This window comes from Stomoxys calcitrans, chromosome 1 (genome assembly GCF_963082655.1).
Source record: "Stomoxys calcitrans chromosome 1, idStoCalc2.1, whole genome shotgun sequence".
Classification (NCBI taxonomy): Eukaryota; Metazoa; Arthropoda; class Insecta; order Diptera; family Muscidae; genus Stomoxys; species Stomoxys calcitrans.
The window spans coordinates 212171601-212187218 of NC_081552.1; the positions used below are offsets into that span (position 1 = coordinate 212171601).

Genomic DNA, 15618 nt, shown 5'->3' on the forward strand with positions numbered 1-15618 from the left:
TTTTGTTATGATATCCAACAACTGTGCCAAGTATTGTTCAAATCGGTCCATAACCTGATATAGCTGTCATATAAACAGATCTGGGGATTTGACTTCTTGAACTTCTAGAGGGCGCAATTCCTATCCGATTTGGTTGAAAATTTGCATGAAGTATTTTATTCTTACTTTCAACAATTGTGCCAAATAAAGTTCAAATCGGTTCATAACCTGATATAGCTGCCATATAAACCGATCAGGGATCTTGACTTCCTGAGCCTCTAGAGGTCGCAATTATTATCCGATTTGCCTGAAATTTCGTACGACGGATTTCTCATGACCATCAACATACGTGTTTATTACGGTCTGAATCGGTCTATAGCCCGATACAGCTCCCATATAAATCGATCTCTCTATTTTACTTCTTGAGCCCCCAAAGGGCGCAATTCTTATTCGAATTGGCTGAAATTTTATACCGGACCATATCTTCATATCGCTCTAATAGCAGGGCAAATCTTTTCTTATATCCTTTTTTGCCTAAGAAGAGATGCCGGGAGAAGAACTCGACAAATGCTATCTATGGTGGAGGGTATGTAAGATTCGGCCCGGCCGAACTTAGTACGCTTTTACTTGTTTATCATCACTAAGGGCTACTACGAAGGCAGTCACGATTCAAACTCATAACGATATGGACATTAGATATAGTACCGCCATATCAAATAAGGATATTAATCGAATAAGCATATTAAACACCAACAAATACCGGTGGATGGAATGATGTAAATCGAAACTTGTTTTGCATATTTTTCTTGTTTATAGTTTGACCGAAAGCAGGAAAACCCTACCACACGAAGGCGAACGATTTTCGTCCTATAAGTCTGTCATCCTTTATGCTGAAGACTCTTTAGAGGTTGATAAAAACATATCTTAGGGCAAAGATACCTGGAGATCGCCTGTCGCAGCAGCAGCATGCATATAGTAAAGGCAAATCCACTGAAACAGCCCTTCACGACCTAGTCGGTTACATAGAGGGTTCTCGCGCTGTCAAGGAATATACAATGGTAGCACTTCTTGACATTGGAGGTGCTTTCAATAATGAAAAACCGACGTGAATCATAAAGAAGTTGGGAGTTTCTAGGCATCAACTCTACAGTAAGAAAATTTATTAATAACTTAATACTTACTAAAATATGCATAATGGCAGGCTTTGGATCTGTGGATCTAAAAAGATGGGTCAGCGGAGGAACATCTCAAGGCCATTAACAATATATTATTGTCTCTGGAAGGAAAGGCGTAAAAGTGGTCGCGTATGCTTATGACGTGGCAATTGCCGTTAGGGGAAGTTTCCCAGCACTCTAAGAGATATAATATTTCAGGAAGCTCTACATGCAACAGCAAAGTGGGCTACCGAAAGTGGTCTAGGTATAAATCCGTACAAGACAGAAGTAGTTCTTTTCAGCGGGAGATATAAGTTTCCTACAGTGGAACCTGTATCCTTGGGTGGAGAGAATATTCCAGCTATATAAAGCGCAAAATACCTGGGCATTTTACTGGACAGGAAATTTAAATCCAAATCCAACATTTTGGAAAGGGCAAGAAAAGCCACTCTTGCTCTATACACCGGCAAGAGAGCCATTGGCAAAAGTTGGGGATCTAGACCGCTTGTCATGCATTGGGTATATACTGCAGTTGTCAGACCTATAATGCTATATGGTGTTGTGGCCTGGTGGACGGCGCTTCAAAAGTCCACCTACTGTTCAATACTCAACCGGATCCAAAGGATGGCTTGTTTGTTCATCACAGCCGCACTGAGGACGACACCATCTGATACATTGAATTTAATGCTACATCTAATTCCTCTGGACAAATTGCTGCGACCACTGCTGTGAGGCTTAGGGAGCTTTCTCTTTGGGCATGTGGCGACTACGGAAACTGTGTTATCCTTGATACAATGTCCGATGTTTCAGGCAGTGCGGATTACACCCTCAGGTAGGGTGAGCTTTTCCTATTCCACTATTCCTGATAGAACCGATTGGAACTACGATACCCCCGGTGATAGAAGTTACATATGCTTCTATACGGATGGCTCCAAACTAGACGACCAGGTGGGCTTTGAGCTGTACTCTAAAGATCTAGAACTGGTCATATCGAAGAGGTTACCCGACCACTACAGTGTGTATCAAGCGGAGATCGTTGCAATTAAGAAAGTGGTGGAATGGCTAAGATATAATGTCCTAACTACGATTGGCATAAATATCTTCTCAGACAGCCAGGCAGTCATGAAATCCCTAGAGAACGTATTGCTAAATATAAAAACCGCCCTCGACTCTCGCAGATCTCTCAACGAGATGGCTGAACAGTTCAAATTTCACTTGAATTGTAAAGCAGACGAGTTTTTGAGACTAGGAACTACCTTACACGTTCCAGTGAAACTGGAATCTGTGGGTATGCCTCTACCGACATGTAAGCTTAGTTTTCAGGATCCGGCCCGAAGGACAATGAATGATAGGTGGACGTCTTCCTGGAGAACATATTTCTAAACACAAAAACCGCCATCGACTGTCGCAGATCTCTCAACGAGATGGCAGAACAGTTCAAAATTCACCTGTTCTGAGTGCCGGGCCACAGAGATATCTCAGGGAATTGTAAAGTGGACAAGCTTGCGAGACTGGAACTATCCTACACATTCCAGGGAAATTGGAATCTGTGGGTATGTCTCTAGCTACACGTAAGCTAAGTTGTCAGGACCAGGCCCGAGGCGCAACAAATGATAGATGGTCACAAAGAGGGGGTGTGAGCATTCCAAAACTATGTGCCCTAATCTAGACTTGAGAAGGTCTACTGCTTTGCTGTCATTGGCTAGAACAGACGTCTCAATCATTGTGTCCGTCATGACAGGTCACTGTCTAATCGGAAAACATGCTGACAGACTGAAGGTTGCCAGCAACAACTTTTCCAGAAACTGTGGGAACATCGAAGAAGAAGAGACTATAGTCTCACCTTCTGTGTGTGTGTGTCCTGTACTAACAGTCAGAAGGAGTTCCACTTTAGGTTCTCATTTCTTTGAGAACTTGTCTGATTTAGCGGATGTGAAAATTCGCAAGTTATTGGGCTTTTTAAAACGTTCTGGATGATTCAACGGTAGGAACTAGAAGGTTTCTTCCTTCTTCTGTTCCTGTGGTATCACAATGGACGAAAACGTCTATGTGAGTCCGATGGCTGACTGCCACTTAAACCTAATCTAACCTATTTCCAGTGTGTGTATTTGCCCGCCACCGGACTGGAAGATTGGAATCACAATTTTAAAAACACCGATTGGTAGACTGGATGAATCCAATAGAAACCAGAGACATGTAGTATTCATATCCATATTCGAAACAAGGAGCTGTATACTACCTATTTAACAAAGTGAGGCAGGCAATCTAGAAGCGGTGGAGGTGATGACAAAAAAAACTAGTATCAATATTACTAGTCTGAAAGCAAAAGCTCGCCATCCGACGCAATCAAAAACTCCAATTTGGTGCAACAATATATTTAATCAACATTCGATTTCTATAGAAATGTTGGCATTATTTGATTTGTATGTTAAAAAAGTTCATAGAATTTTGATTTTTATTCAAAATTGTCTCTTTGGCGTCATCTGCAGCACTTTAACAATATAATGGAATACAAATACTTGTTACTCTTTTTTCAGTACACCCTACGTTTGACATATATATATTTAAGAAAGACGAAATACAATATTTGCAAAAACAAATTGCATTTTAATCATCCATAAATAAGCCACAGTCACCGATAATAAATGAAATGATAACGTCAAAAAATTGTGGAAAAAAATGTGAGACATTCTATTTTGTACATGATTTTTGTTTCCGTGGAAAAATAACCGTCGACTTTAATTACATCGCGACACAAATTATTTGATTTAAGCTAGGCAAGTAGCAGGAGGGCGGTAAAGTTTCACATATGTCGACGTTTTAGTGTTCTTTCAATGAATCTATGTATGCAGTAAGCGTAGTCCAAACAGCGGCGAATGGTATGTATTGGGTTGCCCAAAAAGTAATTGCGGATTTTTCAGGTCGGCCAAATGAAGTTGATGATGACCAAATCAAAACATTAATCGAATTGGATCGTCATGTAACTGAGCGTGAGATAGGAGAGAAGTTAAATATACCAAAATCAACTGTTCATTATCACATAAAAAGTCTTGGACTGGTGAAAAAGCTTGATATTTGGGTACCACATGTATTGAAAGAAATTCATTTAACAAACCGAATCAACGCTTGTGATATGCACCTTAAACGCAATGAATTCGATCCGTTTTTAAAACGAATCATAACTGGAGATGAAAAATGGATTGTTTATAACAACGTTAGTCGAAAACGATCATGGTCCTAGCATGGTGAACCAGCTCAAACCACTTCAAAGGCTGATATCCACCAAAAGAAGGTTATGCTGTCTGTTTGGTGGGATTGGAAGGGTGTGGTATATTTTGAGCTGCTTCCAAGGAACCAAACGATTAATTCGGATGTTTACTGTCAACAATTGGACAAATTGAATACAGCCATCAAGGAGAAGCGACCAGAATTGGTCAATCGTAAAGGTGTCATATTCCACCAGGACAACGCTACACCGCACACATCTTTGGTCACTCGCCAAAAACTGAGTGAGCTTGGCTGGGAACTTTTGATGCATCCATCATACAGCCCTGACCTTGCACCATCAGACTACCATTTATTTCGATCTTTGCAGAGCTCCTTAAATGGTAAAACTTTCGGCAATGATGAGGCTATAAAATCGCACTTGGTTCAGTTTTTTGCAGATAAAGGCCAGAAGTTCTATGAGCGTGGAATACTAAATTTGCCAGGAAGATGGCAAAAGGTTATCGAACAAAATGGCAATTATATATTTGATTAAAGTTCATTCTAAGTTTTATTAAAAATGCATTAACTTTCTTTTAAAAAATCCGCAATTACTTTTTGGGCAACCCAATAGTACAAGTATATAGTACGAGTATGTAGTACGAGTTTGTAGTTCCTTTTAATATTCTAAAACATAACATACTTGATAGTAAACAATAATTAGCGCAAACCAGCTATGATTGTCGTCATATTCTGATCACTGTATTTCATTCCATTAGTCAGGTTTTTAATAATATTTACTGATTTGATGGACTAAGGTGTACAAAAAATACAAAGTTAACATTCCATTTACAACAGGGGGAAACCCCCATAAGCATTAATGAGATTCAGGTGGCAAAGCAAGAACGGCACTCAGACATTTTAAGGCTCTATTACTCGGCATGTTGTGTTATGACATGTCAAATTTAGTACATGTTGAGTTGTACATATCGTGTGCTACAAACGAAACTAATATATGAAAATCACTTTTAAAAAATAGCACATGTAATTTGTTTCGATTAGAGCGTGCTCTATTCCTTCTGACAAAAACATAAAGAAATCAGCTGTTTTTGTCGTCAGTCGAATGAAAGCAACCTCAAATTAAATTGTTTCACAACTCTATGATTTTACCACCTTTCTCACAACTTAACAATTTTTACGCATAAAAAAATCAGATTTGCTCACATTTTTAGATTATGTCATACGAAAATAGAGGCCACCGTAGCGCAGAGGTTAGCATGTCCGCCTATGACGATATACGCCTGGGTTCGAATCCTGGCGAGACCATCAGAAAACATTTTCAGCAGTGGTTTTCCCTCCCCTTATCATTAAGCTTAAACTTTCATCGGACTGCACTCATTGATATGTGAGAAGTTTGCACTTGTTCCATACAGGTGTAAAAGCAACTACATGCCGTGTAATAGCGCCCTAAGAAATACAAAACCCACGAAATTGTTGTTATTTAACAGTCTATCAAAGGATTTTGGCGTCAAACAATCAACGCGAATAATAAAATTTAGGTTCTGATCTGAGCCAAGCCATACGGACAACCCCTTTTTTTATATGATTCACCATACGATTGGGAGCAGCTCATACCATCGCGGCATAATCGAGGCGATGATAGGAAACCTGGAAGGAAGGGAAGAGGTTTCCGATCGGATACCCGAGATGAACCTTGAAGTCGAGTGTCAAGGCACTGCTGCTGTACAGTCTTGGATTAACGGAATCCTAGTATTGCCATCAGGAAGATCATGTTACACGGATGGATCAAAGCTATAGGACAGGGTGGGCCTAGGGGTCTACATTGAGAATCCCGGGACTGAGGCCTGTTGTAGACTGCCTGACCATGATACGGTTCTGCAGGCGGAGATCCGGGCGATCACGGAATGCGTAAAGTGGTGTAAATTTGACAATAAAATTGCATTAACAACCAGGACGGTAAGGTCACGAACAGTCTTGCATGTAAGAAGGAGATTAACGCCTTCTCTGAGGATAGCAAAATCCGCATCGTTTGGGTGCCGGGCCATAACGGAGTAAGGGGAAATGAAAGGGTAGACGATTTGGAGGCGAAGGTCAGAGGACTGCCGTCAATAAACTTGGTTAACCCGAAGCCTTTCGGTCCGACGCAGTCCGAGTTAAGGGAGTGGGCGACGAATGCGCATGTAACATTGTGGAACAGCGAAACGGTCGCAAGGACGGCGAAAATCCTGTGGGGGATCCAGATCGTGAGAAGACGAGGCTATCACTGAGAGGGAGTAAGAAGGAGGTCAGTATAGCTATTGGTATCATAACGGGACACATAGGACTACGAGCTCGCTTATGTAAGCATTTCCTTTGTCATTGACTGGCTTTCGCGTCTAATAGATACCGGCACTTAGGTGGAGACACAATACCAGACATGAACCAACTTAGGGGAGTGGTATTGAAAACAATTAAGGATTTTGTAAGTAGCACGGCATTCCTAACTTAAAATGTTGTTTTTAGAGATTACTTTATAGTTTTGAGAGCGCACAACAAGCCGATTACTGGCTTAGGTGTATGTCCATAGTGGCATGGGGCGGATAAATATTTGCACCCTCTTTTCTATCCAGCCTAACCTAACCATACGATTGTAACTTATTTGTTAAAATATTTTTTTTTTTATTTTCTTCGAAGAAATAATCAATCAAATAATCGTTAAGCACACATGCCTAAATAAACAAAAAAACGATTAGAAAAAAAGTTAAGTTTGTACATTAGGCCGGCTCGATTTGTATGGATGAAAAAAAAAAATAAAAAAAAACCGTATAGCAAAAACTTAAACTACATACGATTCAAAGAAGTTTATCCGAAGAAACCATGTATCTAAAATAAAATCCTAATCTGCGGATCTCGACTTTAAAATTGTTTTGCTGTTCTTTCGATATTCTTGTAATCAAGGTACAGGTCGCCTTTGTTGTCTGATTATCGCAAAATTTTGCACAAGACACTTCTTTGGTCCAAGGACGAAAGCTATTGATTTTGAACAAAATCAGTTCATCATCCGATATGGCCTTTTAAAGTTCTAGAAGCCAAAATTTTGGTCCGATCTTTACAAAATTTTGCACAAGACGTTCTATTTAATGTTGCAATAGCAAAGCGGTAGACCTCTTCAAGTCTAGATTAGTCCACATAGTTTTGGAATGCTCACAGCCCCCTCTTTGTGACCATCTATAGTTCGTTGTCCTTCGGGCCTGGTCCTGAAAACTTATAATACATGTCGCTAGAGGCATACCCACAGATTCCAGTTTTCCTGAAATGTGTAAGATAGCTCCTAGTCTCGCAAGCTCGTCCGCTCATCATCTCGTTGGGAGATCTGCCACAGTCGAGGGCGGTTTTTGTGTTCAGAAATACGATCTCCAGGGATTTAATGGCTGCCTGGATGTCTGAGAATATATTTATACCAATCGTCATTATAACATTATAATGATATGCAGTGGTCGGGTAACCTTTTCGATATGACCAGTTCTGGATCTTTAGAATACACCCCAAAGGCCACCTGCTTGTCTAGTTTGGAACCATACATATAGAAGTCTATGTAAATTTTATTACCAGAGATATCGTAGTTCCAATCGGTTCTATCAGGAATAGTGGTACAGTACTTTTTGTCATAAAGCGGCTTAGTTAGGGTGCAATCCACACTGCCTGGAACATCGGACATTGTATAAAGGATAACACAGTGTCCGTAGCCGTCGCATGACCAATTAGAAAGCTCCCTTAACCTCACGGCAGTGGTCGCTGCAATTTAGGTAGCCACAATGTCCAGAGGCATAAGGTGTAGCATTTAATTCAGTGCATCAGATGGTGTCGTTCCCAGAGCGGTTGTGATGCACAAACAAGCCATCCTTTGGATTCAGTTGAGTATTGAACAGTAGGTGGACTTCTTTTGAAGCGTCGTCCACCAGGCCACAACACCATATAGCATTATAGGTCCGACAACTGCGGTATATACCCAATGCATGTATATATATATATATATATATATACAGGGTGGCTGATGAAAGCCGCTACCAAAAAAAAATGTAATAACTTTTTTTCTATTTAATAATAATAATTTAATAATTAATTTAATTAATTAATTTAATTAATAATAATTTAATAATTAATTTAATAATTTAATTTAACATGAATAAAAGAAAAATGTATTCCATACACCGAAAAAAAAATGTAGCAATATTCATCATTGTAGCAATATTCATCAGCCACCCTGTATATATATATATATATATATATATATATATATATATATATATATATATATATATATATAGCATATTTCATCTGCTATGACATATTTAAGCTCTCGTACCAATAATTTTGCTCTAGTACCCATAATCATGCATTGGGTATATACCGCAGTTGTCGGACCTATAATGCTATATGGTGTTGTGGCCTGGTGGACGACGCTTCAAAAGATGTGAGCTATTTGTAGATCTGAGCCGATTTTGATAATCGAACAACAAATGCGACCTGAAGAAGAACAGGAAAAACAAGTAAAATGCTGTTTGTATGTGCTCAAAAAGTCAAATCGGAAGATCGGTTTATATTGGAGCTATATCAGATCGATTCGGCATGTACTTGACCCAGTTGTTGGAAATCATAACAGAACACTACATGCCAAATTTCAGCCAAATCGGTCAAGAAGTCAAATCGGGAGATCGCCTTTTAAGGAAGCTATATCCAAATCTGAACCGATATGGCCCATTTGCAACCCCTCAACGACCTACATCAATTGTAAAAAAATACATTAACAATGGAAAATTTCAAGCGGCTAGCTATACGCGTTCGATCGCTATCGTGATTTCGACAGACGGACATGGCTAGATCGACTGAGAATGTCGAAACCATCCAGAATATATATATACTTTATTGGGTCGCAGATCAATATTTCGAGGTGTTACAAATGGAATGAATAGACCATCCTATGGTGGAATGACATCACCATCCTATGGTGGTGGGTTTAACAATTTGAAGTCGAGAGGCGCGGATTAGGATTTTATATTAGATACATGGTTTCTTCGGAGAAACTTCTTTGAATTGTATGTAGCTTACGTGTTTGCTATATGATTTAAAAAAACGACCGGGCCTAATGTACATAGTATAGTACCATTAGCACATGTAAATACAAACTAGGCCGGGGCAACTTTGAAAGTACATGAAGTACTCGTTTTTGTAAAGTATCTTAAGTATCTCTGTATACATATTTGAAAGAGCTATTTCCCGAAAAAGGCGACAGGGATATGACATTAAATGCTATGAATAAATGCTGTGATTGAACTGTCGTGTTTTTCTCTGAAATATAAACTAATAACTGTGGATTGACTTCTTCATGATTTCTTTAAGGCGTGCTGCACTTCGAGTGGGATCCACTTGTATCAAGACACAAAGAACCTTTCGGTGCGAATACCACAATTATACGGTATCTAAGCAGTATATACATGTCTCTTACCAAGCGGTGACAATCTACCGATTGGAGAGACCTCTTTTTATTTTACGAACATTATACATTTGCTTCCAACTTTATCAAAATCTGTTCTTTATTCGGGCGTGCCCAATGATAAGCCTGCATATGGTTCGCAGGTAAATGGTTTTTTTTCCTTAAAAATGAACCTCTATATTAAATATTTACAAAAATACAACAAAAAAAAATTTTTCCTTTTGTGTTTTGAATTATTTTGTACCATACAACTCTTTATTTTATTATATATTTTATTTATCTATTTAACACTTTAATGATAAGAAACAAAGTTGTAGTAATCGTTGTGTTTTTAAAACGGTCGACGATCAAATATTAATTTGGTTGTGTGACCAACGGCAGCACCACAACCAGCATTGCCCCCCGTCATCGTCCCCCATAAAGCATCACACCAGTCTCTGGAGTCACCGATGATCGCACCAGATCTCGGAGACTTTTTGAAAGTTTAGCGGTTTTTCTCAATGCTTCGTTGTGTTTTAGCTTGGCTTCAACAAAATGTTGCGAACGACAGCGTTTTCGTGTTATCTCTTCTTTTAATTGCTCGCGTTTCAGTTTTTCACTAAGCTGAAGCTCACGCCAGTGTTCTTCATGCTGCAATTGTTCAATGTAGTTACCATATCGCAAACGTTTCAAATAATTATCGAGCATTGCATTGCGTATGTGATCGGCACGTTTCAGTCGCTCTGTTAGCCGTTGGCATATTTCGCTTTTCTTCAGCATTTCATCTAGATTTAGTTCCTCCTGATTGATATTTACATGCTCGGCTTTGCGGAGCTCTTCACAACGCTTCTGATTAACGGACATGTCGCGTTCGATGCGTAGATTTTGGAGACGTTTTTTGGTGCGAGCATCTTTCTGTTGAAGGGATTCGCGTAAACGTTGTAACTCGCACAGATCACGCTGGGCAATTTCGTTGAGTCGAGCTTTTGTCTGTAGATAGTCCTGGAATTGTTTATCGCGCACTGCTTTTTTATACTCCTCCATTTGTTCACATTTCAAAAGTTCACGTTCGTAACGCTCGTTCTCCCAGTATTTGCGAGCCAGCCAAGCATTTTCCTTGGAAACTGCCTGCTCATTGCGTTTTGTGGCCATACGATTTAGAATTCGTTTATCGTGAGCAGGTACTTTTTGGTAGGCGTCTCTTATTGTGGGAACTATACACAAATTGGCCATGGACTCGGACAGCCTTACGGGAGCTAGAGTTTTTGAGTTTTCAAAGTGATGAGAGGAGGATGCAGTTTGTTTTGTGGACGATGCTGTTTGTTTTGTTGAGGCGGAAGTTGGGGGAGGTGGTGGCGGAGTTTTGGAAGTTCTCATGGTTTTCGCTGATTCTTTGCACATACCCTGGATTTCCAGAGGTGGTGTGTGGGAATCATCCAATGATGTTAGGAGGTCTTGTAAAATCTCACAATCTCTGGTGTAGTGACGTTCGGAGCATTGGCTTTGACTGCGTGAACACACGCTTTTGGAGCGTTTCTTTTGTTTACGTTTTTTGCGCAAATTATTTTCCCCCTCGTTCGGAGCTTGCTTTGGCTTAAGAATTGTTGATTTCTCATTTGGCAGTGCAGATTTAGAAGATGGCTCACTTGCTAATGGTTTGCTGGAAGCCCTGTCTTTTTTCTTGGCAATTTTTTTCCCTTCGACTTCGTCGTTCAAGCACGATACACTTTTCCGTTCTTTTTGTATCCTACTGGCACTGTGAGTACTCTCCTCCACTACTTCACTGCGATGACTACTGTAACAATCACAATGGCAAATATCACAGCAACTATCTACCAATGGTAGTGTATCCAGTTCCTCCAATAGCTTGAGGTGTTCCTCTATACGCGTTTCGCTTAGCGAATAACGTCTTTTTGTCGTCATTTTGGACCTATTCACAATCTATCTGGCTGGCTAACTTCAAACGACGATGGCTTTGGAAATAACTCCTCGACAAAACTTCTTCGCATTCATTTGCTGCAGCTGCGCCAGCTCTCCACTTCCTTTGGTATCCTCCTCTGGTATTTAGGTTAATTGTAGAAATTTTAAACTAAACCAAATGTGTATTTTTCCTGCCATCACTCTTTGTCCTTTTGTAAGGTTGTAAAGAATATTAGAAATTCTTCCACTGCGCCAGTGTGTTCATTTCGGGCTTATTGATTTCGTGTTTGTTTGTTGCCATGGTAATCGGGTTTTAGTGCTGTGCTTTTAAGAGGCTAAATGTCACTTGAAGGGAGGTTTTCTTTAGTGGATTTCATAACAATATTATCTTTGTGTCATATGAGAATCATTGGTATAGAAAACCGATGTAGGATTCAAAACCGAAATGTCAAACAGAGGCGGTAAACGGAGGAAAGGGGTTACATCACAGACAATAACACCTAACGTTGTATTAAAAATATTCTTCAAAGTATCAACTTTAAAATGCTATTAGTTCTAATATTACAAGACTTTATGAGCTTGCACATACATACATATGAATGTACATAAGTTTAGAACTTTGGTTTTCTTATGAAGAATATTTTACATCAAATTTCAGAACATAAAAATGTGTCGAACACATAACCTTCTCGCCCCTATATAGAAACAAGTAAAAGCGTGTTAAATTCGGCCAGACCGAATCTTGGAAACGCACCACCATGGATTCTGCTAAAATATGGGAGCAATATCAGGATATAGACCGATTTAGACCGTACTTGGGACAGTTGTTGGAAACTACAATCTAAATCTTAACCGATTACTCTACAGATATTGTAGTAGTTGTAAAGGAAAGCGTTGTGGAAAATTTTGGCAAGATTGGTCAATAAATGCGCTTGCAGTGGCTCTAGGAGTGAAAGTCTGGCGATATATATATAAATGGCAACTATATTTAAACCTTGAGCGATTTCTATGAAATTCATCAGTTATATTAAGAGTCATGAGAAAATCCTTCCTGCAGAATTTCGAAAGAATCATTTGACAAATAAGCACTTTATTGCAATATTTCTCAAAATCGGACGAACATATATATGGAAGCATTATCTAAATCTGAAACGATTTTGACCAAACTCGACAGATATTGCCGAGAAAAGCATTGTGGAAAGTTTTGGAAAGATTGGTCAATAAATGCGCTTACAGTGGCTCTAGAAGTGAAAATCGGGCGATATACATAAATGACAGCTTTATCTAAATTTGAATCGATGTCTATGAAACTCACCAGCAATGTCGAGAATCAAAAGAAAATCCTTCCTGCCAAATTTCAAAAGAATCAGATAACAAATGAAGACATTATTGCAATATTAGTCCAAATCGGACGAACATATATATGGGAGCTCTATCTACATTTGTACAAACTTTTAAGATATTGTGGTAGTTATCGAGGAAAGCGTTGTACAAAATTTTGGGAAGATTGGCCAAAAACGGCCACTGCGCTTGCAGTGGCTCGAGGAGTGAAAATCTGGCGATATCTAAATCTGAACCAATGTCTATTAAACTCGCCAGTAATGTCGAAAGTCAAAAGAAAACCTTCCTGCCATATTTCGAAAGAATCAGTTAACAAATTACCACATTATTGCCACATTGGTCCAAATTGGACGAACATTTATATGGGAGCTATATCCAAATCTGAACCAATTTTTTCAAATTTCAATCCAAGGCTTCGTCTCTAGGGCGAAAACATGCCTCTAAAGAATTTTAAAACAATCGGATGAAAATTGCGAACTGTAGTTTGTGCACAAATTGACATGGACAAACAGAAATCGAACCAGAAAGTGATTCTGAGTCGATCGGTATGCTTATCAATGGGTCTATCTCTCTTCATTCTGGGTGTTACAAACAAATGCACTAAGTTATAATACCCTGTACCACAGTGGTGGTGTAGGACATAAATGAGTGACTTGATGGAGCAAGTCACCGTTCCAAATTTATATCACTTGAAGTTAAAAAATAGACATTTTCTGAGCTAAAGCCCCGTTTACACTGCTCTTTAAATCCGGATTTAATGGCTCTATCATCAGCTGACGAGAGCTTTAAATTCGGATTTAATGAGCAGTGTAAACGGTGATTATATGTTAAATCGAGAGATGAATCGCAATGGGGACTATATATTTCGATGTATATACATCAAAACTCCAAAGCATATATCTATAAAAATATTTTTATTATTGGAAGTGTTTTCTATGCAAACCGTTTTTAATTACCTCCCATTCTAAACCTTGCTTTATGAATGCTTCAAAAGCTGTTTCATGGGCCATAAAAATTGACCACACAGTTCTTGCCAATGAGAGTGTATCAGAAGCTATTAGCAACAAAATCAGGAATATACGGTAATATTTGAGCTACTGTTTATGAGGTTGCAGTGTCTTTTCTATGCTGTACTTCGGAAAAAAATTGGCTTTTTCGGCACCCCATTTTAATAATTCGGGTCTTTTTTTAAGCAATAAAACACATAGTTAAAAAAAAATCATTTAAATTTATTCAGTCTTTAGTATAGAAAGAAAAACAATAACAAAAAGCAACTTTAAATTTCATTTGGGGTAACGTAAGACCAATTTTCTTACATTTTAAATCAGCTTTTTATTTGATTAGATTGCAAACTCATTCATAGTGCAAAATAAGCAATATTTCTGAAGATCAACATAAACATATGTTGAAATATGTAAGATTTTAATACAGATTCGATTCGATAAGGGACCTCCATTTTATTGGCGAGTGCGAATGGTTTGCCGCAAAGCGACACCACTTAGTAGCACTAGGAGGGAAATACTGTGGCGTTATTAATATAAAAAATATTTTTCACTTTTTCTACCTCCCCACAAATCCCTTGAGAATTCTGCATGATGTGGGCGTAATTTTGAAGAAATAAAAAATATTATATTATGTATTGTTGACCTTTTTTGATTATAATTTCGTGGATAGTTCGGCTTGAGGTCATGTACAATTATTAAAAACAGATGTCGGTGCTTTTTTATTGTTTTATTTTAAAATTTTCCAATATTTCGATTACCGCCGGTAATCTTCATCAGGGAATGGATAACTAAAAAGATTATAGTAACATAAAACTGAATTTAACAAGAGCACAGAAACAAAATATGAATTTGATTTAAATTTAACGTTTGAAAACAGAAATTACATTCACTTGTTTTAAAATGTAATTTTTGTTATCAAACGTTAAATTTTAATCAAATTCATATTTTGTTTCTGTGCTCTTGTTAAATTCTGTTTTATGTTACTATAATCTTTTTAGTTATCCATTCCCTGATAAAGATTACCGGCGGTAATCGAAATATTGGAAAATTTTCAAATAAAACAATTAATAAAATAAAAAATTTAAAAATCATTTTGCTGGCCCGTGATTCGAAGGTCCCGACCTTTGTATTGTAAATCTTCTGATGTACGCTCTGTGCCACACTAAAACTACTAAAATCACTCCCATGTTTTAGAATATTATGCCTATTCATCAAAGATGGCCATGAATTAAAGTTTGCTTTTGTGTTGTTAGCTAATATTGAACGTAGAAAATAGTGTATTAATCAAACAATAGTAATGTGGATGAATGCGTAGAGCGTCTGCTTTGAAAACGGAAGGTTCTGGTTGTCTTCTTCAATAAAACTGAGCATTGAGAACGTGCTGGTGGGGAATGGCGCGAACATGTTTGAGTCTATGTAGTTATTTATTTGTAACGTTTAAGTAAGATTACATCATTATTTTTTGACAACTTGTATGCTAAAGCGTAAGTACTTATTTTTGAACTATTAGTGTGCTTGTGCGCCTAGGACATCGCCATGTAAA

The 15618-nt window shown here is 38.4% G+C and overlaps 2 protein-coding genes across 2 annotated transcripts in view; both read right to left on the bottom strand.

Annotated features, from left to right (window-relative positions):
• The window catches only part of LOC106086460 (NEDD4 family-interacting protein 1), a 70991-nt gene that overhangs the window by 45550 nt on the left and 9823 nt on the right, over positions 1-15618 (bottom strand). The window lies entirely within an intron of this gene.
• On the bottom strand, positions 10071-12004 carry LOC106086449 (capping protein inhibiting regulator of actin dynamics). Its single transcript, XM_013251136.2, has one exon. It carries the CDS (start codon positions 11731-11733, stop codon positions 10237-10239), a length of 1497 nt encoding a protein of 498 aa, XP_013106590.2. The 5' UTR covers positions 11734-12004; the 3' UTR covers positions 10071-10236.